At 44.4% G+C, this 27,287-nt stretch overlaps 3 protein-coding genes and 1 long non-coding RNA gene across 4 annotated transcripts in view; 2 read left to right on the top strand and 2 right to left on the bottom strand.

The window, feature by feature from the left end:
- The window catches only part of LOC127377891 (uncharacterized), a 3,778-nt gene extending 1,960 nt beyond the window's left edge, over window positions 1-1,818 (top strand). Inside the window, exons 4-8 of the long non-coding RNA XR_007887787.1 lie at window positions 169-392; window positions 589-662; window positions 774-847; window positions 1,338-1,387; window positions 1,445-1,818. This is a non-coding gene — a long non-coding RNA (uncharacterized LOC127377891). The remainder of the gene's footprint in view (window positions 1-168; window positions 393-588; window positions 663-773; window positions 848-1,337; window positions 1,388-1,444) is intronic.
- A 99-nt stretch (window positions 1,819-1,917) lies between these two features.
- Window positions 1,918-7,797, top strand: LOC127377126 (zinc finger and BTB domain-containing protein 39). Its single transcript, XM_051424771.1, has 3 exons — window positions 1,918-3,224; window positions 3,893-4,255; window positions 5,218-7,797. Exons 1-3 carry the CDS (start codon window positions 1,980-1,982, stop codon window positions 6,199-6,201), a joined length of 2,592 nt encoding a protein of 863 aa, XP_051280731.1. The 5' UTR covers window positions 1,918-1,979; the 3' UTR covers window positions 6,202-7,797.
- Window positions 7,798-8,200: 403 nt separating this feature from the next.
- gpr182 (G protein-coupled receptor 182) lies at window positions 8,201-13,802 on the bottom strand. Its single transcript, XM_051424773.1, has 2 exons — window positions 10,872-13,802; window positions 8,201-9,804 (listed from the first exon to the last, which is right to left on the bottom strand). The coding sequence occupies exon 2, from the start codon at window positions 9,799-9,801 to the stop codon at window positions 8,716-8,718; it is 1,086 nt and encodes a 361-aa protein (XP_051280733.1). The 5' UTR covers window positions 9,802-9,804; window positions 10,872-13,802; the 3' UTR covers window positions 8,201-8,715.
- Window positions 13,803-13,939: 137 nt separating this feature from the next.
- On the bottom strand, window positions 13,940-27,287 carry pip4k2ca (phosphatidylinositol-5-phosphate 4-kinase, type II, gamma a). The gene is made up of 10 exons (XM_051424772.1): window positions 26,726-27,287; window positions 25,308-25,405; window positions 24,941-25,037; window positions 24,071-24,220; window positions 18,907-19,053; window positions 17,579-17,617; window positions 17,358-17,471; window positions 16,619-16,883; window positions 16,258-16,361; window positions 13,940-16,066 (listed from the first exon to the last, which is right to left on the bottom strand). Exons 1-10 carry the CDS (start codon window positions 26,882-26,884, stop codon window positions 15,986-15,988), a joined length of 1,254 nt encoding a protein of 417 aa, XP_051280732.1. The 5' UTR covers window positions 26,885-27,287; the 3' UTR covers window positions 13,940-15,985.

Genomic DNA, 27,287 nt, shown 5'->3' with positions numbered 1-27,287 from the left:
TCAGGTTGTTGTAGCTACTGTCTGTCAGGTTGTTGTAGTTACGTTGTTTTAGTTACTGTCTGTAGTTACTGTCTGTAGTTACTGTATATAGTTACTCTGTCTGTCAGGTTGATGTAGTTACTGTCTGTAGTTACTGTCTGTCAGGTTGATGTAGTTACTGTCTGTCAGGTTGTTGTAGTTACTGTCTGTAGTTACTGTCTGTAGTTACTGTCTGTCAGGTTGTTGTAGTTACTGTCTGTAGTTACTGTCTGTAGTTACTGTCTGTCAGGTTGTTGTAGTTACTGTCTGTAGTTACTGTCTGTAGTTACTGTCTGTCAGGTTGTTGTAGTTACTGTCTGTAGTTACTGTCTGTCAGGTTGATGTAGTTACTGTCTGTAGTTACTGTCTGTCAGGTTGTTGTAGTTACTGTCTGTAGTTACTGTCTGTCAGTTTGATGTAGTTGCTGTCTGTCAGGTTGTTGTAGTTACTGTCTGTAGTTACTGTCTGTCAGTTTGATGTAGTTACTGTCTGTAGTTACTGTCTGTCAGGTTGTTGTAGTTACTGTCTGTAGTTACTGTCTGTCAGTTTGATGTAGTTGCTGTCTGTCAGGTTGTTGTAGTTACTGTCTGTAGTTACTGTCTGTCAGGTTGATGTAGTTACTGTCTGTAGTTACTGTCTGTCAGGTTGTTGTAGTTACTGTCTGTCAGGTTGATGTAGTTACTGTCTGTAGTTACTGTCTGTAGTTACTGTCTGTCAGGTTGTTGTAGTTACTGTCTGTAGTTACTGTCTGTCAGGTTGTTGTAGTTACTGTCTGTAGTTACTGTCTGTCAGGTTGATGTAGTTACTGTCTGTAGTTACTGTCTGTCAGGTTGTTGTAGTTACTGTCTGTCAGGTTGTTGTAGTTACTTTCTGTAGTTACTGTCTGTAGTTGCTGTCTGTAGTTGCTGTCTGTCAGGTTGTTGTAGTTGCTGTCTGTCTGTCAGGTTGTTGTAGTTACTGTCTGTAGTTACTGTCTGTCAGGTTGTTGTAGTTACTGTCTGTAGTTACTGTCTGTAGTAACTGTCTGTCAGGTTGATGTAGTTACTGTCTGTAGTTACTGTCTGTCTTGTTGTAGTTACTGTCTGTCAGGTTGATGTAGTTACTGTCTGTCAGGTTGATGTAGTTACTTTCTGTTGTTACTGTCTGTAGTTACTGTCTGTCTGTCAGGTTGATGTAGTTACTGTCTGTAGTTACTGTCTGTCAGGTTGATGTAGTTACTTTCTGTTGTTACTGTCTGTAGTTACTGTCTGTCTGTCAGGTTGTTGTAGTTACTGTCTGTAGTTACTGTCTGTCAGTTTGTTGTAGTTACTGTCTGTCAGGTTGATGTAGTTACTGTCTGTAGTTACTGTCTGTAGTTACTGTCTGTCAGGTTGTTGTAGTTACTGTCTGTAGTTACTGTCTGTCAGTTATAGTTACTGTCTGTCAGGTTGATGTAGTTACTGTCTGTAGTTACTGTCTGTAGTTACTGTCTGTCAGGTTGTTAATGAACAATAAAGCTCTCAGAGACAGTGTGACAGCTGTCTGTGTCACTGTCATCTAATTCATTATCTTTGGTTTTTAAACCGTTTAAAACTTCACATTGTTTGTTTGTTTATTTAGGAACATTTTAAATGAGTGTATGAGGAGCAAGAAATATGGGAGTATACTGAAAGACATGCACATATATCCTTAATATCTTCAGTTTCTTTATTAAAATCTGCTCAGACTGTAAAAATGTTTGATGGATATGTGAATTTATTTCAAATAAAATGAGAATTAGAAAAAAAAAACACCCAAAAATGATGAAATTGGGGAATTGTGATGGACATTTATAGACAATTCAACTTAAATAAAAAAATCAAAAAAAAAAATAATTTTGTTGTTATTATTATATGTATTATTATATATCTGTTCTACTCTGACTGACTCCCTCTCTCCTCCTGCAGTCCGACTGTAGCGCACCAGGAGCTGCAGCAGCAGGGATGAGGATCCGGCTGCAGGGTCCCGGCCACGCTGCCAGCCTTCTCACTGAGCTCAACCGCTGCCGGCAGTCGCGCCGATACTGCGATGTCTTCCTGCAAGTTGGCAACCGCACGTTCGCGGCGCACCGTGCCGTTCTGGCCTGCGCCGGGACGTACTTCCGCAACCTGTTTGCCCGGGCTCCGGCCTCGTCCTCCGCTGCCTTCTCCCTGGAGTTCATCTCCCCGGCCAACTTCGAGAAGGTGCTGACGTTCGTGTACACGGGGGAGATCCTGACCGATCTCATAGATGTTGGCGTGCTGTATGAGCTGGCCGAGAGGCTGGGCGTCAGCGAGCTGGTGAGGGCCTGTCACGCTACCTTCCCCGACCTGCAGGCGTCTGTGTCTGCAAACAGTAAAGAAGGCGGTTCTGGAGACCTCGCCCTGGACTCCAGCATGGTCGCCGCCGCCGCTGCGTCCACAGTGGCTTCTGTGTCTGCGTCGTCCGTGTGTTCCTCCGCCGCCTCCTGCTCCTCTCTGTCTTCGTCTGCTGCCCCGACCCCGGCTGCCGCCCCCTCACCGCTCTTCCAGGCGAGGACAGCCAGGGCCGGGCGCGAAGCTCACGCTGGGGCTCTGTCTCTGGACCTGAAGGCAGAAGACGTCCAGTCTCACATCGGCTACGGGCAGATGGTAGCAGATCATCAACCAGCGGGAGGTCATGGCACCCATTCCAGTCAGTGTGAGGGCGTGCTGCCTCCGGGGCCGGTGCTCCAGCTGAAGACTGAGCAGGGCCTGGAGGAAGAGGAGGCAGGAGGCAGCTGTGAGGAGGCTGACAGAGACAGACGAATGATCCCTGAGAGCGCGGGAAGCTCTCTGCCTCAGAGCAGCGACGCTGCACCGTCTCAGTCCTGCTCCTTCCCAGACTCCTCGGCTCAGCTCGGGGCCGAGGCCTGCGACCCCACGTCGTCCTCGGGGGAGCCTCTGGGCAGCCTGCAGGTGGGATCCGTGGAGGGCGGCATGGTGGACGTCCAGAGGGACGGCAGGCTGATGTTTGGAGAGGTGGAGGACGGAGAGGTGGAGGAGGAGAGGGAGGCTCTGCAAGAGAACGGAGAGATGGAGGGAACGGAGGAGGAGCAGTGGAGACAGCTGGCGGGCGAGATCATCGAGCTGAGCGACGACGAGACCTTCATGGAGGAGGGAGATGAGGAGGAGGATGAAGACGACCTTGTGTGTGTGGACAATGGAGAGGGAGGGAACTCCAGCAGCCAGGTAAAGGTTGTGTTAATCAGTGGGACTTAAACTAATGATCGTTTTCATTATTGATTCATCTGCTGATAATTGAATCGTTAGTGATGGTGAAAAACATCCAACCCAGTTTCTCAAAGTCCAACGTTTGGTCAGTCTAACACTCAAAGTTATTCAATAATATGATATAAAACAGAGAAAGGCAGGAAATCTCCATACTTGGGAGACTTCCAAGTTTTGCGCAAAACATTACGATTAGTCAGCACAAAAATATCTGATGTCCACACAACAGAAGGAACCTTCGGCCGATATTCAGACAGCGGGGCTGCTGATGGCCGATACATAACGCTGATATCAAAACAAATAAAAGTGTATAATTCTGTTATTCTATGCACATTACAATCTAATAAACAAAGTTATATTAGCCAGTAACATGTTGTTTTAGATGGAACTTCTATTAGTTAATGAAACTGGGTTCATTGGGTTATACTGTAGATTCCATAACGAGGTACAGTGACAGAATCATTCAACTGCTTTATTATAATATAACGTATTTTTAACATTAGCCAGTAATGATTTTAGATTGTCATTGAGGAGAAAAGTGAGAGTTATAGGAGAGGACACCAACAGGGGAGCACTAACATCGTCCCGCAGCAGCCACACTGACAGTCTGTCTATATTCGCTCCTCCAGGTGACGGGGAACATGCTGTCATGTAAAGCCTGCACAGCGCCTCTCCCAGCAGACCCGGCCGCCATCAGAAGACACGCGGAGACCCACCTGACGGAGCTCGGGCTGTGCAGAGTGTGCGGGGCATCGTTCCAGGACCGCGGCGCCGGCGTCAACCACACCCTCTCCCATGTCGGGGTGCAGCTCTTCACCTGCGACATGTGCCATCTGCAGTTCTGCAGCCAGAACAAACTGCTGCGCCACCACCGCCAGACCGCCTCCACCTACACAATACCACAGGGAGCGCTGACCAACAGCGGCGGCCAGGGCCTGAGCGCCGAGCTGCAGTGCGCCGTGTGCACCAAAACCCTCAGCAAGGACTTCCAGGTGAGTGCACGTTTGACAGGTGGGTTTTTTGGTGCAGCTAATGCCAATTTAACCTCAGGTCAGCTGTATATGCTGACTGTAGAAGTAGTAGCAGGATAAAAACAATTCAGCACAATGGAAACTGAATTAATGGAGGCCAATAAAAGTACAGAGAATTAAATAGAATCAAATATCCAATAATAAAACAATAAATAAGATAAAGAGAGTAAAATAAACAAAAATATAGAGATATATAATATTTTCTGACAATCTGTAGAATCACCGGCCACTAAAGATGATGGCTGAGAGAGAGAGAGAGGACGAGTCTGTATTACTGAAAGGGCTTTCATGCTTTCAGGTTGTTGAAAGTTATTTTCTATGAGGGCTTTGCAGAAAGGTAGTAATAGTTGTACAATAGTTCAACCAGACTGACAACTGAGAGGGCAGAAAGAGACACAGATCCCTCTGCAGCTGAATAACAACCAAAGAAAGAGTTCAAATAAACTGGAAGCTTAAAGCATCAACATCTGCTTTAAAAAAAGATTTAAAAAAAAGGCACAGTTTCAGTGTCGAGTGCACAATAATGCCCCTAACAAGTTGGGATTAACAGGCAGCAAAGCGATTTTTAAAGCGTGTTTGGTGTAGGATTAGCACTATTGAACATCAGCTGAACACACAACAGAGCGACAGTTTAAACCTGTTCAATCTGACCACTGAGCAGGCCGCAGTTAATGTTCTTCTGTACTTCTTCATTTGACCCACTGAGAGCAAATAAAGTGGAACGCGATGTAAAAGGAAACCTCCAGTGTGTTCAGGCGTCTGTTGTTTGGATAATTAACGCCAGAGAACTGATTTCACAGAGAGACATCTGACGGCAACACGGACACAAAACCAGAATATGGAATTCATCTTGAGCCAACTGTTCCGCCCGCTGCTCTCATGAGATTCCCACATTTATGTCATGTGTCTTCATTCCTTCACAGACGGTTAAAGACCACCTGCTGGGCCACGTGTGTCCCCAGAGCCTGAGCTGCGGCGTGTGTCACCTCCCCCAGCTCTCCCTGTGCTCCCTGCTGTGGCACGCCCTCGCCCACCTCTCCCTGCCCGTCTTCACCTGCCCGCACTGCGCCCGATGCTTCGTCGAGCGCTCCCTGCTGGACAGACACATGGCCGCGCACGCTGACGAGGCGGCGGCGAAGGAGAGGGAGCGGTCGGCGCTCAGGGCGTTCCGAGCCGGGGCGGATGGAGTCGGGGGAGGTGGACTGGCGGGGGTGGAGGAGTTGCATTGTTTCCTGTGTCCGCAGACTTTCCGCTCCTCCTCGGCCTTTCAGTACCACCTCAGCCTGCACACCAGCGAGTCCCTGGGGGGGGGCGGAGGGGTCGGAGGTCAGGGCTGGCTGGGCAAACGTAAAGCTGACCAGTCTCTGGAGTGCCCTCCGTCTTCCTGCTCCTCCTCCTCTCCGCGGGAGGTCGGCGGCCTCGTTAAAATGAGCAACCTGGGTCTGGGTCTGGGGATGGGCTTCGGCATACCGGATAAGTATTTTCAAGGGTCAGTACACAGCCTGCCCTCTGGGGTCCTGACCAACGGGAGTTCAGGGCAGGACGGGGCAGCCGGAGCGGCGGGCGTCCGCGGGAAATGGTACCGGTGTCGCTACTGCGGCAAACGCTTCGCCCACTCGGGGGAGTTCACCTATCACCTCCGCATCCACACCGGGGAGAAACCCTACCAGTGCAAGGTCTGCCTGCGCTTCTTCAGGGGCCGCTCCACCATGATCTGCCACCTGAAGACGCACGCCGGCGCTCTCATGTACCGCTGCACCGTCTGTGGCCTCTACTTCTCCACGCTGAAGCTGGTGTCGTCGCACATGGAGCTCCACAAGGACCACCTGCCCCCGGACTTCAACATCGAGCAGACCTTCATGTACAATGATCACTCGAAAGAACCGCTGCCAGCTGTGGACGCCTGACCGGCTCTGCTCGGGCCCCCGTTCCCTCGCTCTGACACTTCCTGTGTGTCTGGTTGTCGTGGACCACATACTGAACATTTTAGACTAGGGCTGCAAATAATAATAATTTATTATACTAATTAATTTTTTGATCAATCGATTAATCGTTTAATCACAATGGCCTTGACTCCAGAGGTGGCAACAGTACAGACATTGTTCACTCGAGTGGAAGTACAGATACTTGTGTAAAAAAAGACTCCGGTAAAAGTAGAAGTACTGATTCTGATTCTCAAGTAAAAGTGAAAAAGTTCAGGCTCTGAAATGTTCCTCAAAGTATAAAAGTACTCTCTTGGTCTCTCTGAAGCTCATTAATAGGGCTGCATAATTAATACAAATATTATCAGAATCCCAATATGGTCCAAGTGCAATATCCAAATCACAGAAGCTGCAATGTTTTGTTAAAGTTAAAATGTGATAAACGTAATAAAAAGCTTTATAATGAAATACTGCAGAGACGCTCTGGTCTATGAAACTTCTCCAGATTAAAGAATAGATGTTTGTTTGGTACAGATAATGTCACATTATCAAGATTTTAAGTTTTAAATGATAATTCCTACTAATCATGAATCATATGTGTCAAAATAATGATCAATCTGATGTTTTTACTATAAAGTGCAGCTCTTATCATAATTCCCCTCTAATGCATGAAAGCAACCACCCCGATTTGAAACTGTGAGGAGGAGAAAGTACAGATATCAGTGTAAAAATAGGGAGTCAGAAAATAAATACTTCTTAAGAAGAACTACTTTTAAGTATTTGTACTTTGTTACTTTGTTCCCAACTCTGCTTGAGTCTAAGGTGACTTCAAAATCTTTAAAAAGAACCAGAACTCAGTTTACAACCATATAAAAACAGACAACGTCGGCATTTTTACTCCATAAACGACTTAAATCGATGATCAGAATAGTTGCAGACGACTTTTCTAACGGGTGAACGGTGTCGGCTCTATGATTAGACTTAGACTCTTAGGACGTAGTGGACGTATTATCAGTCAGATGCCGTTCATTCAGTCAGCCACTTGGCGGCGCTGTATCCTGTTCTGTGTCAGTGGAAGAAGAGAAGCTCTGTATCTAACTACCAGGATAGGTTTTTATGTCCGTGATTGATAATTACACTGTTATTAAAGTAGCACCTCATTGTAGCGTAGAAATTATTTTCCTATATCTGCAGTCACTATTTTTCACACACCAAGATTTTTTATGTCTTTTGGCTCCACAGATACACAACGGGACCAGCCACATAAAAGAGCGCATTTTATTTCTCATTGAGACTTAAAAAAAAAACGTTTTTAATGTTGAATCTTTATGAATAATATGCCATCAGTCACATGCTGCGTTCACTGGTTCAGAGCGTGTGGTGCTGTATAAACATGATATTTAAGTGCCCATCACATTTCTGTGTAACAAAATGTTTTTTCTTACCTCATATTTATGACGACAGTGCAACTATTTATTATTTTTATGCCTTTATACATTTCATTATCTGTTTCTAAAGCTGTCTATGAATGTTGGCCTTTTTTAAAATCTTGTTTTTGAGAATAATAAATGCTTCTAGGAAGACTGTTATCAGCCCTAAATGATTTCTCTGTTCCGGATGACCTTTTGAAGTGTCCTGCGCCACAAAGTCCATCCATCATCAGAATTTCAGTGATGAACTTGCAGGATTGTGAACCTCCTGCTTCCAGGGGCTCGTGACCTTTGCCCCTTTTAAAGCCCGGTCTCTTCCTGCTATTGTACCATCTGTGTCTCTCTTTCCTTTTTCTGCCCTCTTATCACTTCAAACTGTTGACACATTCCAGATGGAGACAGAAATGGAAGTAACTGTAATAAAGATCAACAGAGGAGCGATAGCTGAAGTGCAAGAACAGCAGAGTGTCTCTAAATAAACACAATAAGCTTCCAAACATGAGCTTTTTCATTGCTCTGTGATAACTGTCCATCTTAAATGGATACAAACAGTGTTTGATGAAAACGTTTTATTGCGTTTGCACAGGGGACCATGTTACAGCACACGTAGGCGACAGCAGCATCCAGAAGACGATAAATAAGCATTTGTGATTAGATTTATAATGAAATAAAACTTGTCTATTCAGTTACATGATCACATTTGCATTACGAGGACTGCTCTTATCTCTGGCACTGGACAGCACAGATGTTTACACACATTCCTGGAGAAGCGCCATTATTCCCCGGTGCCGTCGTGTTAGAGGTTGCTGGGAGTTCCTGTGGGAGTTGAGCCGCTTTGAGGGGGGAAAAAAACATCAAAGATTTCCTGCCTTCCTCCGTTTAAAACTGATCAGATATATGATTAAAAAAAAAAACAGGAAGTGGATTATTAGAGGAAGGTGCTGGTGAGCCCGTCTGTTATGTAACGAACGGCGCATTGAGTCAGTGAGATGATACGTTGCACAATCTATGAAGCACCACGACTGGATTCAGTTCTGCCAAACTCTTCCTAGCTCAGTTTCTCTGTCTCTTACGAGCCGACGTCAGACTGGCTGGTGCTGGCGTTACTTAACTTGCGTTGCTTCCCCGGGTCGTCTCCGTTGGGAGCGCCGGGCTGGGTCCCAGGTCCCGCCTGGTCCGCTGTCCCCTCTCTGGGTACGTAGTTCACCACAGTGTTGATCAGGTTGCTGCGGAAGCTCTTGCTGAGGAAGTTGTAGAGGATGGGGTTGGCGACGCAGTGGAAGAGAGACAGACCCTGCACCACGCTGAAGGAGAAGTACAGGACCTCCACCGTGTTGCAGCTGAAGAGGTAAGGGTCCAGGTCGTCTATGATCATCAGGAACATGATCATGTGGTAGGGCAGCCAGCACAAGACAAACACCAGGGAGTACACGTGCACCAGCCACACGTCCCGCCGGCCCTGCACATCGGGCGCAGTTTTAACCGCACGAGCGATCAGCACGTTGCAGGTGATGATGACGGCAGCGGGGCCCAGGAACTGGAAGAGCAGGCAGAGGAAAGACACGGACACAAACCATTCGATGTAGTTGTACTCGGGCATCATGTAGCAGCCTGGCTCGTCCCACTCAAGGAGATCCACGTGGACGTTCTCCATCAGAGCCAGGAACAAGGAGAACATCCACAGGCCTCCGCAGAGCACCCAGCGACGCCGGCCCACCACGGGGAAGAAGGCCGGGAACGAGGGTCTGGTCAGGGACAGGTAGCGCTCCAGGGTCATGAAGGCCAGGAAGAAGGAGCTGCTGTAGAAGTTGACCACGTAGATGAGGTTGGTGACCTTGCAGAGGAAGCGGCCCCACAGCCAAACCTTGTCCATGGTCACCTCCATCATGAAGAAAGGCAGGATCACAATCACCATCAGGTCCGACAGCGTCACGTTGATGATGCAGAAGAGAACCCCGTTGGCCGAGTGGCGTCGGCGCCAGTTGACCCAGAGGACCAGCGTGTTCTCCAGCAGGCCCACCATGAAGACGAACAGGTAGAGCAGGAAGAGGGCGATGCGCCGGTAGTTCGAATCCAGTTCGATGGTGCACTCGTAGACAAACCATGGCGTGCCATTGAAGTAGTCTAATGAGTGGTTGTGCTGGTGGGCGCTCATGGTCTGGAGTGAGAAGCAGAGGAAAAACTGTTTCATATCTGGACAGAGTTCAGGTTTACTTTGGGGTTAATCTGATTATGTTTTCAGACGTTACATAACAGAAAGACGGGAGGAGGAGGAGGAGGGTGGCAGACGTGCTGGGTTGAAATGAGGTGGATATTAAACAACAGGTTGTTAGAAAGCCGTTTCACAGCCTACAACGGTTCTATCGGTTTATAATTTTTTATTCCACATTTTCTTCTTCATTGTCAAAACCTGGAACCTACTTTACCCACAATGCAACTTGACTACCGGCTGGTTTGGGGACTTTGTGTGCTATGCTACCAGCAGCTAATGTAGCCTGGAGTCTCCAGCCAGTTACTCAAGGAAGTTAGGACGCAACTTTAACCAATGATTGTAGCCCCAGTTGTTGGTCAAAATTATAAGGTTTTACTCTCAGTGGAACTATGCTTGTTCCTATTTCTGTGCTATTTCTAACTATTTTTACAATTTTCACTTCTTCTTTCGTTTTCATGCCTAAAAGAAAATGCCTAAAAATATTTTGCACTTTTGTCCTATCACCGAACTATTTCTGCACATTTGACCTCTGAGTCATATGTCACCAAACTCAGTTTCTAATTAACTCTGGAACAAGCTGCCTTACATTTTTCATGAATTACACACAAAAAAATTATAATTGCAACTAATTCTTTCTGCAATTTTCACTTTCTCCCTCAATTTCATTGCAAAAAAATACCTAAAAAATCAATTTTTGCAATGTTTTTTGTAGAAAATCTTCCATAAATCAATCCTGCAGCTGACATAATGAGTTGTCTACAGAGCTCACTTTCTTTGTAACGTCAAAACCTTTCTTTAATTTTCAAACATAGTCTAGTCTACAACTCACACCGACTCAAGTGATGTCACTTGAGGACATTAATGCAGCCCCCCTCTTTATAACCTTTCCCACATACTTTACAGTCTAAGACCTGTAAACGGACTCTGGTGTGTGAAATCGGTGGAGCTCCCATTTAATGAACAGATATAAGGTGTAAACAGTCTCTAATAATATATAACTGGGTATAGCGTACCTTGTTGTGATGATGAGTAGTGGAGATGAAGAGGGCCGGTCCCTCCTGAGGCCTTGTGGTCTTCTGGAGAGAGTTTTCTGTGTGAAGCCTGCAGACTCCAGATCACTCCTTCCAGCTCGAATGTTGAGGACTATCTGAGCAATCAAGCAGCCAGGAGTTTCTACCCTCCCAGTTCTCATTAACACACAGACACACACACAGACACACAGACAGACACACACACACAGACACACACACACAGACACACACACACACAGACACACACACAGACACAGGACATCCTCAGTGCGTAGAGGGGAGTGGTGTAAGGGAATGTGCATTAATTGTAGTAAATTGTTGAGACTGTGTTCAGACAGAATTATCTCGTTGGATGAACACAAAAACAACCAGTAACTTAATATCTGATGACTCTAAATGAAACATTTATTTCGTCTTATTTAACCTTTAAACTGAAACAGACCTTCAGGAATATCTCCAGGCCTCACAGAGAGAAATGAAACCAGTTTCCTTCACATTAAACGTCCCACTTCCTCCCTATAAAAGCTGGAATATACGGACAATATCAAAATATCCAGACATGGTCCACCTGCACTGATCCACATCTCACCCAGCGAGTGAGTTCAGGGTTCAGGTTCATTTCTGTTTAAGGGGTTATAAAACCAAATCTCCTCAGGTCAGGGAACTGCTTATCTTTAAGAACCAGTGTGTAGGATTTACAGATTGCAACCAACTGAATACCGCTCAGCCTCCACAGTGTACAGGAGAAACTACGGTGGCCATTATATTCCATTCTTCCTAAATGTTACACTCTGGACCTTTAAGGGGTTCACTTTCAGTCTGTGTAAACTCAGTGATGATGAGTTTCCTCACATAGCAGAAAACAATGCCAGGAAGCCCCCCCACCCCACCCCCGAGCTGTTGGGGGCACGGTGAGTGGCATGCACAGTATAGTGGGAGGTGGGAAACCCGGGGCCACATTGGTGCTCACTGAGGAAAGGGGCTCTCTAACCTAGACGTACACACACATCCTCATTATCACTTTATTTCAACACTATTAAAAAGCGAGCTGCAGTTTGGCTTCACTTCAGCTCACGGTTCCCCCTCTTTTTAAGAAATAACACGTTTCCAGGACCTTTCCCAGGACCTTTTCCAGGACCTTTTCCAGAAGATTTATTGACAGTACAGGACAACCAGTTAACCCCAGTTTTATTCATTACTAGGTAAAGGAAAAAGTAAACCTGCTTTGAATGCGTGTCGCAGGTTATTCTACCAGCAGTCTGAGGCGTAGATCTGAGTGAATACAAGCACAATCTACCATTTCCAGGATATTTGGTGTTTTTAAATCAACTTCCAGGTTTTCCAGGACTCATGGGAACCCTGTCAGCAGGTGCAGGTGATGACCCTGGCATCGTTTCATAGGAAGCGATGCCACTGAGGGAACAGTTCCTGGTGAGTTGAAGCGCTTTAGGAACTGCTGAGGGTCGTGAGGTCGGCGTCGCACCGAGAGAACGCTGGAACGTTTGTGTTTGCTGCGATTCGCACTGATTAATGGGATCTGCTCCCTGGACCTGGTGTTCCCACCGCATCTCCGGATCGTCAGCAGTTTGTGGCTTAATGACCCCTTCAATGACACCCTCCTGGTCTCGCTGCTCATCCTGCCCTGATTCCTATTGTCTGAGTTCCCTCAGTTTTCTGGTGAAACGAGGAGGAACCAGTCAGCAAATTCTCTCTTCTGATTAAACAGGAAGGAACCCGTCAGCAAAAACACATCTTCTGGACAAAGTGAGACAAATAGCAGTCCCTGACCCTCAGCACGTTATCGGAGGTAGTGGTTCGCAACCTGGGGGCCGGGACCCCCACTAGGGGTCGCCAAAGCATCACAGGGGGTCGCAAGGTTTTAAGGGGTGTAAGACGACGCTGTAGGTCGATAGCTCAACATTGTGTTCGTTTCTGTAAATAAAACCAAGTGAATTTGTTTTTTAAAAGTTGATAGTTATTTACGCTGAACACAAACTATATTCAGAGCTTTCACTCTCCAATAAACAACCAAAGATTAAGTTAAGTTATAAATGATACAAACGCATAATACAGACACAGAATTGTATAAAATATCAGTAACTCATCTCTGATCAATATTCAGAGGAAATAATCTGCTTCATTAAAATCACTCATTTTACATAAACTTCCTGCAGGTATTGAGTTCACTGTTTGGGTTCATTGTACAGTTGCTCAGCTGTTCTGTGCTGTGATTGTTATACATTGAATATAATATGAAATATCCATAATATAGGAAAGAGGTCCCTTCAGGAAAAAGCTTTGGAACGCTGATTTAACCTTAAAACAACTATAATGACAAACACCTGTAATGTACCTGATGTTACAGCCTGTGAAAGACGTTTGACTGCAGGTACAAGAGTCTACAGCCACGTGAGCAGCACAGAGTGTGTGTGTGTGTGTGTGTGTGTGTGTGTGTGTGTGTGGGGGGGGGGGGGGGGGTGTGTGTGTGTGTGTGTGTGTGTGTGTGTGTGTGCGCGTTCAGCTACATGCTCACAATGACAACAGACCTTTCTCACAGCAGACATTTAGTTAGAAATAGTAGGGTAAAGTCGGATGTTACCAATACTAATTAGGGTTCTGGGATGGGTTGCACCAACTCTTTACTACTTTACTAAACCTGGTCCTGACTGCTAAGTTGGTCTTTGTAGAACAGACTTTACTTTAGTAGCATTGATCCGTCGACGTACTAAAGTAACCTGATGCCTAAATATGCAAATAAAACCAGGAGACAATAAATGTTAGAGTTATTGATGTCAGTGTGTTCTGTAAGACAACAGATGGCGCTAAAAGGAAACATCTGATCACCAGTCAGTAGAATAAATCATCAATGCCTCCAATCTGAGATATCTCTGAACCAAAATGGTGGCCCGACCGAGTTTACCGCCGCTGTAGCCTCGACGCTCGCGCCGGTTGCGTCTCTTCTTTCTTCGGTTCATCTCCAGTTGAAACGTTTCCACCAATCTCACCCACCGACTCGTTCCAGTTAATAATGACTCAACACTTTTCAGGAGTTCTTTGTAAAATATATTTTGGTCCAAAAGCTGATTTGCAAAAATACAACTTGTGCAATCATCGAGTAGAACAGGCATCGTACAGAGTGTTGTTCTGTATCTACGCTGCCTGGCCAGTGTTTCAGAAAGCGCTATCATATCACTGTGTTAAGGCTAACTGCATAAGCTACTGAAATGTAGTGTTACTGTCAACATCGTTTTACACAGTAACCTGGTTATCACTAAATCTCAAATGTCATTACAATACACAGACAACAGTTTCCTAGTTCTACTGCTCTACGATTCTTCTATATCTTATCCTATCACAATGATTCACAGAGCGCACGTTTGCCATTTTAATGCACAAAAACACTGCACCGTGTTCAAAAAGGAGTCCAGAATAACGATGGATGGGCTCATTTTCACAAGTGTTTTGGTGTCGACACGTTGACGTTTTTCATTAAAAAAGAAAAAGGCAGGACTGATCCTAAAAGTTGGACGAGTCACTTCATTACTGCGGGCCGAGCTCTGTGGGTGAAGGAATCGCTCCAAGGTCAGCCACCCCACATTCCCTTTACAGGCTGTGGTAACTAGGAGATGCAGGGCTGCTAACAATGTTTACAGGCTAAATAATATGACGTGCTTTCTATTGAAATACCACACTGACAAGGCTGTTCTGTACGTTTTCTTTAAAATTTAGAATAAACTTTGGTGGAAAACAGGATTTGATCCATTCAAATTGTGTTTCTTTTAACCGATTTGATTTAATTTTATGCAAAGTGCAAATCCTGATAGGATAAAGCTCTGATCCCACACATTTGGCACTCTAAACATTCAAATGGCCTGCTTCAACAGATAAATAATATTAATAAGAGTCTAGACTCGCATTATTTTTAATACCCATCTCCATGAAAGCATTATTCTAAGATTTAAGGAATAGTTTGACATTTTGAGAAAACACGCTTATTCGCTTTCTTACCGACAGTTAGATCGATGCTAATACAAAGCTACAGCCTGCAGCCAGTTAGATTGGGGGGGCGGGCAGAAAGACTGGCTCTGTCTAAAAGGTAACAACCTACAAGCACCTCTAACGCTCGCTGATTAATGATCGTTTGTCAGTTGTGCAATCTGTGCAGAAACAACATGTCGTGCACATCCTCACAGAAAGCGTCTGTAGAGCTGCTGGCAGGAGGATTGTTACTGTTGGACAGAAACCAGGCTGGCTGTTTCTCCCAGTTTCCACTATCTACACTAACTAGTCTTTGTCTTTAAAAAGGTGCCTTTAATTATGCATATTTTAAACCCTAATATGATCTAAATGAGTGAGTTATATAAAAATACACTCCTCTTACAGTCGTCATGAGCTGAGAATTTGGCTATAAAGACCAAAACTGTGTATTGTACCAGGCTGTAAACATGTTTATTAAAATTCAGGATGTATTTTAAATCCAGAATTGTTTGCATCCATGTTTACTGACACACAGTCGTCACTGTTGGCAGATTGCTGCAGATCTTATCACATACAGCCACCTGTGGATCAATGGTGAATGGAAGGACTGTGTATGAGTTTCATAGTGTTACTAGAGGTCAAAAACTCCACAGGATGCCTTAAACACACACACAGACACACACACAGACACACACACAGACACACACAGACACGCGAGTGGAACAAATCTTCTCATGTAACTTTTGGAAAGAAAGCGAATGAGCCCAACATGTCAAACTCTTCCTGTAAGTTTAGTTCACGCCTGCAACCAGGCAAAAGATAAAATCAATCTTTGATCTCGCACTGACGTGGTCTTTGAACACTGATCAACAGCAGTTTGTTTCTGTGTACGCTACAACTCCAGAGTTATTCCGTTAAGAGTGCTTAATATCTAGAAGAAATGCTTCTTAAATCTTAAAAATAAATATATGCATCAGAAGTAGTACATTATATTGCTACAACGTAAGTAGTGTCGCCTCAGATCACCACGTTTAAAACGACGATCTGTGTGTGCATACTATTTTTGGTCAAAGGTAAAGTAGACTTTTAGCTCTCAGTTGGATCAACGTATGGCAGTGTTACGCAAAGATGTTTGAGATGAAGTCGCGGAACCGTTTGGCATACTGCTCGGGGTGGACTGTGGAGATTTCAGCACCAGCCTGCAACACAGAGAGAGAGAGAGAGAGAGAGAGAGAGAGAGAGACAAAGGTCATCAGCATCATCCGTGTACGTTGTGCACTTTAAGACACGACATGAGAGCAGAACATCAAACGTTGGCCCTCCAGGCAGGTACGACTGCATGTTGACAGCAGCCCTCCACCTCCTCCCTTTCCTCCCTCGTGCTACTCACCCCGTGTTTGACAGTTTTTGCTGCATGAGCGGCTTTCTTCTTCGTGTCGTACTGAGTGAGTACGTCAATCAGGCCCATGAAATAGACCTCCCTCTGAGGGGCTCCTGAGATGAAAGGCAGAGAACAATCAGGGTTATTGTATTGGCGGCAGCGGCGGGCACGTACAACAATCAAGATGAAAGCTCCCCCGGTAAGAAATGAATATCTGACCTAGATGACGACAGGAGCTGAACTTATAAACACATGGGCGCATGAGGAAGAGGAACAGATCCTGACTTTGGACGGGCTCAAACTAACAATCTAAATGTCTCGAGTACTTTTCCGAAACACCACAATTTAGCGGCGTGAAGCGAGCTCTCACCTGCGCAGCTCCCGACCGCGTACACGTCCACGTATGGGTCGAACTCTCCGGGCCCCAGAGGCTTGCAGGCGGACATGTAACCGGCGATTCCCTCTGGAGATGTGCCGTACGAGCCCACCGTAGCGCCCGCTGCCAGGCCGTTCTCCGCCTCCGGTTCTTCCTCGTTTGAAACCTCCTCGCCCTCATCCTCCTCCCGTTCTGCTCGACCCACGTCGTGAATGCCGAGCAGCAGGCTGTAGTCCATGATCTTCAGCCTCACCAGAAACTGGGGGAAATGAGAGAGGAATGTTTGATAAGAAGCTTTTACAACGGGGAGATTTCTCTGCTTCCAGCTCCTCTAATGTGAGGACATCCCTGCACTGTAGGTCCAATATAACAAACCATTTCAGTCTACTTGTGCTTTTTTTTTTTTTTTTACAATTTTCCAACATTTGATAGACCAAATCACACATTAACTTGTACTGTCAGATACTTTCCTTCATTACACTGAATCTAGTCTCTGGGCAAAAATGGGTTAAATCATTATCAGCTGCCAATTAATCTACTAATCATTTCATGTTGTAATATCTAAATTTATCTCCTTCACTAGTAACTGAATCTCACATCCATCCATCCGTCCTCCTGCTGCCAAAATGGCATCAGAGTCTTCACCGTGTGTCCTAAATGTGCCGATGCTGCCGCCGTGTGGCAGCATTGTGCAACAGCAGCGAGGTTTACAGACACTGAACAGGTCACCTACCTCCACGTCTCTGTTCAGTTTCTCCATGAACTTCTCCTTCTGCTCCTCGGTCACATACACCTTCTGCATGTTGTTCCTGAAGTCCATGTCCTTGAAGGTCGGAAGCTCTTTTCCCTTTTTTAGGAATAAAATACACCTTCAGACGTTCGGGATCGGGAGGAAACAGCTGGTATGATGACATGAAGATATAAAACGGACAGAAGAAAAGATGCTTCTTTTACCCTTTCTTTGTCACTTGCTTCCCGAGCCACCAGAGATCCCTGCAGCAACGAGAATGTGAGGAATATTGTGAACATGGAACTCAATACAGGGTTCCCACTCTGGTTAAGAAAGCATTTACCAGGAGTTTTTCATGACAATAAAGGACAGCACACGCTCACAAATGGTTATATAATTTACCAGCAGGCATCATTTTTCCCCTTTCATCATTATTCCTCCTTTTTTTAATGACACAGGTTCATGATGAAGTTCATAACAGGAGGTGATGAGTGTTTACAGGACACTTGTTAGCTCGCTTTCTGCAGCATCTCCGGTTATTTGAGTACAGTTTACTACAGGTTTCCTCCAACGTAGGTTTACATAGCAGTTACATAAGCAATACAGAGGATATTTGGTCATTTTACTCAATTTCCATGACAGACAAACTAGTCTCTAAACATCTAGGTTTTCCAGGAGGCGTGGGAACACTGTTACTGTCTTGCCATCGCATTTTAACTCCTAACTGCACGTTACACTATATCCCCACATTTCACCTTACATTATATTTTATATTTCATACAATATTATGTTAATATGTTACACTGTTTTACTAAATTATATAAATGCAAACACAAAGTATCATTGCTTAATCATATTATATATCAGTCAAGTCCACACGGTTTACTTATACTGTACTTTACTGCTACTAATCACACCACTACGACACTCTTGTGTAGTTTCCATTTCTATTCTAATTCTTACTGTCCCTCTTTATCAGTATTTATTTCTGTCCATGTGCTTTTGCTTGGGATGCACCGATATACTGTCCAAACATTGACTGATATTGGAAAATAAGTGACTGATGTTCATCGTGTTGTGTCACATCAATTTTGTGTCGGTTAAAGGTCACGTTGGTTCTTTCCAACTTGGATTCTGGAGTAATAATCACCACTGTTTTCCAGCACTGACACAAATTGCATGAAAACCTCTGGGCTCCCTGCAGCAGCAGCAGCACGAGAGTGAGCAGATGTTCAGCTCAGAAACAGACTGAGCTGCAACGTGGCAGAGATGCGTATCTTTGTATATTTGGTATCCTGGCACAAAAGCGCGAATAAATAACAACAACAAAAAAACATCAGTAGAAGTTCCTAATCGGTGCCTCCATAGCTGCTGCAACATCTATAATTCCCTTCTGGGGATCAATAAAAGATAATGTTATCTTAAAACCTCTGGCCTGAAAGCAAAAGGGGTGAATGAGTGCCATGTTCTGCAGGACTTCCACATTTCAGTGGCGAGAAGTGGGACGTGTTATTAAAAGGTCAGACTGTTGTGCCGTGCAGTTCCTCCTCACCTTCAGGTCGTACTTCCTGTGCACCACCAGTCTGTGGCTGAACATGTTCCTCATGACGATCAGGTAGGTCTCCTCATTGTCCACGCTCACACGGTACATACCCAGGAACTGTGGCAGCAGGGTGCTACCGTGACACTTCACTATGTGCTGCAGAGAGGAAACAACAGTTCATTTGCATGGCAGGTGACAGAAAGTGGAACATCGTCCTGGCACACTCTCACGGACTGCGTTTATTTGCACAAAGTATTCCGGTTTCTGCAAAGTATTCTCACTTAAGGTGTTTACATAGCTAAAGAAAAAGAATAACTGTGTCAAACTGCAGTCATGTTGTCCTTGTGGTAAAAGTGGAAGAGCTGGAGCTGCTGCGTAGACTGAACTAGTAAAATGATATGGTAAAGAAACAATGGGACAGCTTTAGTGGATGCATGTCCAGAGGGGGCAGCCTCACTTAAAAAGAGTTTTGTTCAGTAACTATGTAACTGTCATGTACTAACACATATAAGAAAGGCAGATATTAGGTTACAATGATGTCAATGTCTGTTAGTTTTTGTCTTTTCTGTTTCTTTCTGTTGCTGGATATTCTGGTTATAAAACTACAAATAACAAAATTAAAAAAAACACATTGATAAGCCTGAACAAGTCAGACTTGTTCGACTATGCAAACACAGCCTCCCTCTTTCATTCAACCACCTTCTTGTAAAGGTCGGCACTGTGATATTTGCTCATATCCACAAAACCTGTTGATATCCAAGTCATTCATGATGTTTAAAAGTCAGTGTGTTTCTCCTCCTGACCAGAAATATGGGCTTTCCTATTGTGCATCAGGATATATTGTGCTGCTACAAAACCCCAAAATGAGACAGATATTCCAAATCCGCTTTACATACGTCCAAAGAAAGCTCCTAAAACCTGAATAATATCAGCATATCCCACATTTCTTAATCAGAAAACGTTCCATTCTGAACAGAATATGCCGTTTAAATTACCTTCAAATGTGGAATAATAGTGCAAAATCACCAGTGCGCGTTTAAACATAGTGATAAACCTGCAAAATACAGTAAAAGAGTATAAGACAGTTTAAAGGTGTGCAGGTGAACATTTGGCCACATTCAAAAGGACACTTTGAATGTAAGACAATCACTGAGTCTATCCAGGTTAGACTGTCAGCCACTCTCACTCAGTTAAAATAGACACTCACTACAGACTGACCTCATTCAGCGTCCCCTGAAACACACTGAGCATGGTGGTAAACAGACATCGCTCTACGTGTCCAAACACTGTTTTTGTTTTGCGCATCGATTTTTTTTTTTAATAACCGTCCTGGCGCAGAGAGCCGGGTTCAATCCCCCAGCTACTGTGTTTCAGGATGATCCAGCTCCAGTGAAAACAGCTGAGGAGGGTAAAAACAGACGGTCTATCAGTGTGTGTGTGTGTGTGTGTGTGTGTGTGTGTGTGTGTTAGGCTTATTGTAAACTTTACTTTATTAACTGTAGATGTGAACCTGCACAAAACCAATTCCAACTGTGTTTAGGGTACACCGAACTAGAGCTGCAGCTAATGATTACTTTTGTTACCGATTAATCTGCCAATTATTTTCTCAATTAATCAGTGTATCATGGATAGAGCCGCCCCGGAGTGTCGTTGCATATTGCAAACCCTCGCCTCAACCCTCCGTTCCAAGCATGTAGGAGGCTTTGTTTGTAAATGTTTTGGAAGCCTTTAAGACTTTTTCCAACGGGCAACGCTGCAGTATAACAAGCAGGACAACTTAATGCCGATATTGGACGTACAAGAATCACTTCCATCTGATTATTTTATCTATAAATCCTTTTTCCATTTTAACCTTCAAAGGGATGTACTCTGTCAGTAACAGTGATATTAAATTACAGACTGAACCCTCTTTGAAGTGTCATCCTTTAACAAAATACACACGCAGGTTTACGTAGGTGATCGGAGCAATTTCCAGGATATTTCGTCATTTTAAAATCAACCTTTCCAGAACATTTCCAGGAGGTCATATAAGCTGCGGTTTTGGGCAAACTGACGACTTTAATGTGGCCACAGCCCATCAGTCACAGCTCAAATCAAGTAGAATTTATTTTATTTTACAGAATATTCATCTTCTAGAAAGTTAAAGTGTTCCCTCTGCGTACAATTAACCTCACTGTGCATGTATTTAGAAATCAGAGCAACAAGAAATTTTATGCTGTATGTACATATCTGAGAATTTCACTCTGGAACAAATAGACTCGATGCCAGAAAGATCGCTGCAGTCAGTTCCACTTTGCATCTTATAAACCCGCTCTGAAGTGTTAAACACATACGTTTACGTGATTATAGGTTTATACAATTTAGATTATTTCCAGGATATTGTTTTAATCCAAAGTCTCTACATTCCCTGGTTTTCCAGGACCGTAGGAGAACCCTGAGAAACAGTTTGAAAGGCTGGTCTCAAGACAAAATCCCACAAAACCTGACCCTCAACATCCTGGAAATCCATCCAAATAATTAAAAAAGGCCTAAAAAGCCAAAAGCACAACAACGATAAAGCCTTTAAAAGCAAAGCTGGCCCTTTTGTTTCAGTACAGGATCCCAGTATGTTGTTCTTTTTGCACTGTGAGCTGAAAAAGATATTCCAGTATTTCATTTGCCCCTGAAACCAAATGCTGACAAGAAAACTGACAATAAACTGCAACCTGCAAACTGTCACGATGAATGAAGGAAAATGTGCGATGCCAACGCAGGAGCTCTGATAACAATGACTTCATTCAGGGCCAAGTGAATTAAAAAACACTCTGAAACAGAGCTGCCATTTTCCCTCCTCATCTCCCTCCCAGTTCTATGTAGGCTGCGTAACCACAGGCTACACATTCCAGTACGAGCTCTAAGCAGCCAAAAGTTTACTCAGTGGTATGTTTAGCCTGAAGTGAGACCCAGTTTTGAAGTATCCAAAGAGGCTTGAAGGCTGATACTGAGCCGGGCGGCGAACGAGAAATAAAAACCTGACAGAAACAAACATATATTAGAGGTGAAAGCATGTCACCTCGCTCTTATCTCACCCACAAATGTTATCTACTATTTACATAAAACATAGATGTGTTGATATGAGCATTTGAATATCTTTAACAAACCAACAATCATATAACAGAGCATGTGTTCTGTCCCCCTGCGCTCAGTGGTGCTGTAACGTCGGCTAACCTTGATGGCGAGAGGCACGCTTTTGTTTTGATATCCTCGTGCAGTTTAGCCCCCCCCACCCCACCCCACAGGGAGGTCAGCGGTCGGGTTCGGTTTGAGCGAGGCACCTTAGAGCCACATCAAGGACACTTCGGCAGGACAGATGTTTCCCGTCCTCGGGTTGAATGTGTAGCTATCTTCCTACTCTGCTGCGCCGCTCTGCTGCTCCCGGCAAGACGTTAAATCTAAAAATAACCATATTTGGGTCGACTTCCCCTCACCTATGAGGCAGAAAAAATAAAAAAATAAAAAGACCCGGAGGAAGAGCTCATTTTAGGAACTCTGGGACAAACGCTCTCAGGAGGTTTTTAGCTACAAAAAAGGTCCAAACAAAGGTTAAAGAGAGAATATTCTATAAGTAGGACACGCGGCTTCATACACAGTTCAGTAAAGCAGACGGGAGGTGATTGATCCCCGGCTCTGTGTGTGATGTTAGTGTGTCTGGAGACTGACAGGAAACCCTCTGAATGAATGACTGAATGAACAGAAGGCAGACGGAGGAGAGAGGATTCAGGGACGCTCGTAGGGAGGTTAACAAACTACTGTGATTCACTCTCATTTTCATTTCCACCTATTTATTTAACACCATTCTGTCTCTGCCGGCTCTCGGTCCAGATTCAAATTCAATAAATTAATTAACAATAAATAAACACATAATCTTACAAACATGAATTATAATTCAGGTCCTGGGTGGATGTTGAAATAACCGGTCTGGTGATCTTCTATATTTACCTCCTTGTCAACCGTGAAAGAACAAAAACCAACAATGAATTCACCTACTGACAGGTAGTGTGTGTGTGTGTGTGTGTGTGTGTGTGTGTGTGTGTGTGTGTGTGTGTGCTAAAGTGATGCATCTTCTTCCTCTGTGCCACTGAGCTCCATTGTTGTCTAAAAACTATTAAAAACACATCAGTGAGCCACACTGGGCGACAACTTCCTTTATTACCACGAACACGCACACACTGTAGTTTATTTATACACCGTCCTGCTGCCCCAAATACTCACTAGAGCACCAAACGTGAATTAATCCGCCACTGAAAATAGTCCCCAACCAATGCTCCATTCACCCAGCTGTTTGACTGAAACCAGGGTTGGGCCAACAATATGAGCTTGAGGACAATTAACTCAATTTAAACATATTTTTTGGGACTTTATGAGCGACACCTGAACCAAGTGTGCAGCTGCTTTCGTTATTATGCATATTTAAAAAGGTAAGTTATCCCAAATGCACTTAAAGGACCAGTGAGTAGGATTTAGTGGCATCTTAAGAGAATTTGTAGGACAAATCTGTCTAGAGCCACAAATCATATCTGAGCTCCAGACAGACAGCTAATTTATGCGGTAAGCCAGCAGCGTGGTAGTGAAACTCTAATTAATATGTCTACGCTCCATTAAATTCTCTATTTGCCTCCGAGACGTTTCTTTTTTTGGATTCTGAATCCATTGCTGGCCTAGCTGGAGAGACTCAGGACTAGTAGCCGCTGCTATTGAGGTCCAGCAAAACACAGAGGAAAAGGTGCAAGGTTGGGACGTAAGGTAAGACTCAGATTTTACACATTTTTATAATTGGAGAAAATAAGAATCCCTTCAGGATGACAACAATTATACATGAAAATGTAAAGAAATAACTGCAGAGGGGAGGAAGAGCTGCAGGTTGCCTACAACTGGAGACACTACAGTGGCTGGTAGTGTGTTGTAATGACACCATTTCCCAGTGTATACATTTTACACAAAGTCAAAAACCTGAATTAATGAAATTAATTAAATATATCCCTGAAGGAAACCACATATCTGTGCAACTAATGAGTGCCAGAGACAGAATGAGGAAGTCAGAAAGCACTGACAGACACACAAACACATTTTTATTGTGTTGTGATTTGTTGACAATAAGAAAATAAACGCACTGTCACCCTTTTCTTTCCCTTACCTGGTGATACTCAGACAGGATGCTATGCATGTCTGCGACGTCCTCGCTGGAGATCTGCTTGATGACCAGCGTACGGTCGTAGGAGTTGAGGAGGAGACCCTCTCCCTGGTCGTCGACGCTCCTCATCGGCGGGCTGCGGGTCAACGAAACCTGGAGGACAAGAGTAGAAATCATTATTAAAGAGTAACTGGACCACTTTTATCAGCTGAATACTAATGTCTATGGGTGTGCAGTAGTGTTGTAGTGGTGGCAGCAACTCTAAGAAGCCCCTAAATGAAGCTCTCATTACATTAGTGGTTGTACGGCAGACGTTTTGATGTGTCTAAGCTGTAAAAACAGGACGCTCACAATACCAGGACTTCCCCTAAGTGGTATGCAGCCATCATTAATACACCTGTGAGTTTCCAGATAACAAAATGTCTGCTGTGAAACCAGTCCATCGTGGCACATTAGTAAAGCTTCACATAGAAATATCTAAAATCAATGACACTGTCTTCGAACCCAAGCTCATTTATCTAGAATGTGGCCGTAACAGAACCTTAAATTATGTTTTTAACCAGTTAATTTAAAAATTAATCTAAATAAATGTGTTAAATTTGACATTTTCATGTCACAGAAACTTTTATAAAATGTGCGTGAGTGTGCTTCTAGTGACAAAACTAGTGTCAAAACTAGTTAGATGTGTTTCCAGCGCAGACACAGAGAGTCTGACAGCAGCTGCTCATGGCTGGTTAGCTCTGTTAGCACCAGCAGCTGTAATCCTGCCACTAGAAACATTTATTATTATTATTATTATTATTATTACATTTATAATCGTCAGCCAACAAAGTGACATCAGATCCGCCCACTGAACATTAGAAAGCCACATACCTGATAGTCCAGATCCTCAATCCCAAACCGTTCCCTTAGATTTCGGAAGACCTGAGGACAGTATTCTTTGAACTTGAAATGTCCTGGAAGATTTTCTCTGCAGAAGGAGAAGAGACGGGGGGGGGTGTTAGCAGGCTGAACATACACAGATGTTTCACACATAACATCTGTTAAACTCTACAGTCCAACGACCCTTCAAGACTTTATCATCTGTTCTTTTTCTTCTTGCACAACGAGAGCCGACCGCTCGCTGATCTTATCTATCGGGAACAGGGTCCTTGAAAGCATCACCGGCCGCCGAGCTGTCTAATATATTTACATTTCAACCAATCCGAGCCTCGCTGTGTAAGTATTGTTCGGGTCTTACTTGTTGAAGAGGTGGTTGTTGACTTTGATCTTGGTGTTTGCTTTGAAGTCGTCCGGCAGCAGCATGACGGGAACCGGCACCTGGTTGAGATCATTGATCTGAAGGAAGGAAATCGAGACGATCAGTGAACGTTTATTCTCATCAGTAGAGCAGAAACAGGTAGTAGATTAATGGAGTTCTTAATCTAAAGACAATTAATCTGGAACTATTCTGATAATATACTAATCTTTTAGGTCATTTTATTTTTCAAATCGGTTCCAGATTCTCCAATATCTCATATTTTCTTCCGAAAAGTGTTTTCACTGTTTATTTGACGTCTTATTGACTAAATGATTCATTAATCAATCGCTAATATAACAAACTAATCGTTGGTTGCTGCATGTTTAATTCCTTTATTAATTGATTAGTGGCCAAGGCGGCGGCGTTTTGATCAACCAACAGGCCAAAAAGGTCAGTGGACTTACAGGAAGGAAACAAAACGAACTAATAGGGAAACAAAAAACACCTAATAGTAATGAAAGCCTACAGTATGATGTTACATTAAGATGTCTTTATATTCTTTGTACACCTGACCGTAGAATAAGACACCATCAACCCACATAAAGGACCCTTCATACACCTGAGAGTAACGTTAGAGGACGTTACACTTGTTCTGCTGCATTCTTCCTCACTTCAGATTCCACATAATGATAAAGACATTTCAGCGAGCATCAGTGCTGCACCGGTGTAATGTATTCTGGTAGGAATATGGCAGAAATATGGCTTTTTAACAGCACTTTAATAGCTTTTAACAAACGATTGTGACCTCTGACTGCTCCGTGGCGGCCCATCACTCCACCGTCTCTCTATAATGTCTATAATCCCTGTTTGTGTGATTGTATTTCGGACCTGTGTGTGTAAAACGTTAGGAACATTTGGGATTAATAGAGTGAATCTTAACCATAAAGTTCAGATCTAGTCATATATTTATAAAGCTGTGTTACAGAGACAGGTGCTCCTGTGTAAATAAGTCTGTAATCTCCAAAATAATTCATAATATGATGTTTTTAATCCACTTCACGCAGCCCCAATGTACAGATTTATACCCCGACCAGCCAAAACATTAACTGACACCAGATAATGTTTCACTGTCAGTGCTCATAATGTTCTAGCTGATAAATAATAATAACATTTATAGTTAAACAATAGTGCAAAGGATGCAGGAATAATCCAGTATATAGGTCTGATATGACAGTTTGTGTCTGAGGGATTACATATATATTAATTAAACTGTATTTAAACTGTGATAATTAAATAATAAAGCCCTGTAAAGCAGCAGTGATCCTCTGCGGAGGAGGCACACGATCCGCCGGGTCACAGATTCCTCCGTCACACCGGGCTAAGCTACCGTTAGCCTAGCCGGCAGCGGGGCGGCTTACCGAGTGATTGACGCCCCACATGAAGACGCTGAGGACGGGGTCGCTGGCTCGGAACACCTTCACCTTCTGCTGGACGAAGTGCTTCTTTTTTGTTTTAGTCTTGGGCGCCAGGATCACCATGGGACTGGAGACGGCCCCCGAGTTTCCGAGAGCAGCCATGACCGCGGACAGGCTCTCCTCGTCCGGCGGCGACTCTTCTTCCTGGTGGCTAACCGCTACGAAGCTAACCGAAGCTAACCGAAGCTAACGCCCGTCTCGGTTGCCGCCGCTAGCTGGCCGCGGGCTCCTCCGGGTCTCTCGCGCTACGACGCGGCGGCGACAGCCAAAGGTCAACCCGTCGAGCTCCGGTTGTGTCACACCGACGCCGTTAAACTCCTAAAAACAACCGATTTAACGTTTAAACCGGCGAGTTGAGTCATTGCTGGGCTTCGTCCACGCGCGACTAACGGCCGCTGACAGTCCGCCCCCGCGAGCCCACCCGTGTTATTATCGACCACGTGGTGAGTTCGTTGATTGACAGGCGGCACTGACCACATGAAGCTCGCGCTGTTGCGTCAGGTGA

The sequence above is a fragment of the Dicentrarchus labrax genome, unplaced genomic scaffold (assembly GCF_905237075.1).
Source record: "Dicentrarchus labrax unplaced genomic scaffold, dlabrax2021, whole genome shotgun sequence".
Lineage (NCBI taxonomy): Eukaryota > Metazoa > Chordata > Actinopteri > Moronidae > Dicentrarchus > Dicentrarchus labrax.
This window is presented reverse-complemented; position numbering and strand designations above follow the sequence as displayed.

Bases quoted from the DNA above. Each gene is read 5' to 3' on its own strand.
- pip4k2ca (XM_051424772.1), bottom strand. From the start codon at position 26,884: ATGGCTGCTCTCGGAAACTCGGGGGCCGTCTCCAGTCCCATGGTGATC. The intron at 25,406-26,725 runs GTAAGCCGCCCC...TCCTTCCTTCAG, and splicing joins TGTGGGGCGTCAATCACTCG to ATCAATGATCTCAACCAGGT. The intron at 24,221-24,940 runs GTATGTGGCTTT...CTTGTCCTCCAG, and splicing joins TTGAGGATCTGGACTATCAG to GTTTCGTTGACCCGCAGCCC.
- gpr182 (XM_051424773.1), bottom strand. From the start codon at position 9,801: ATGAGCGCCCACCAGCACAACCACTCATTAGACTACTTCAATGGCACG.
- LOC127377126 (XM_051424771.1), top strand. From the start codon at position 1,980: ATGAGGATCCGGCTGCAGGGTCCCGGCCACGCTGCCAGCCTTCTCACT. The intron at 3,225-3,892 runs GTAAAGGTTGTG...TCGCTCCTCCAG, and splicing joins GAGGGAACTCCAGCAGCCAG to GTGACGGGGAACATGCTGTC. The intron at 4,256-5,217 runs GTGAGTGCACGT...ATTCCTTCACAG, and splicing joins CCCTCAGCAAGGACTTCCAG to ACGGTTAAAGACCACCTGCT.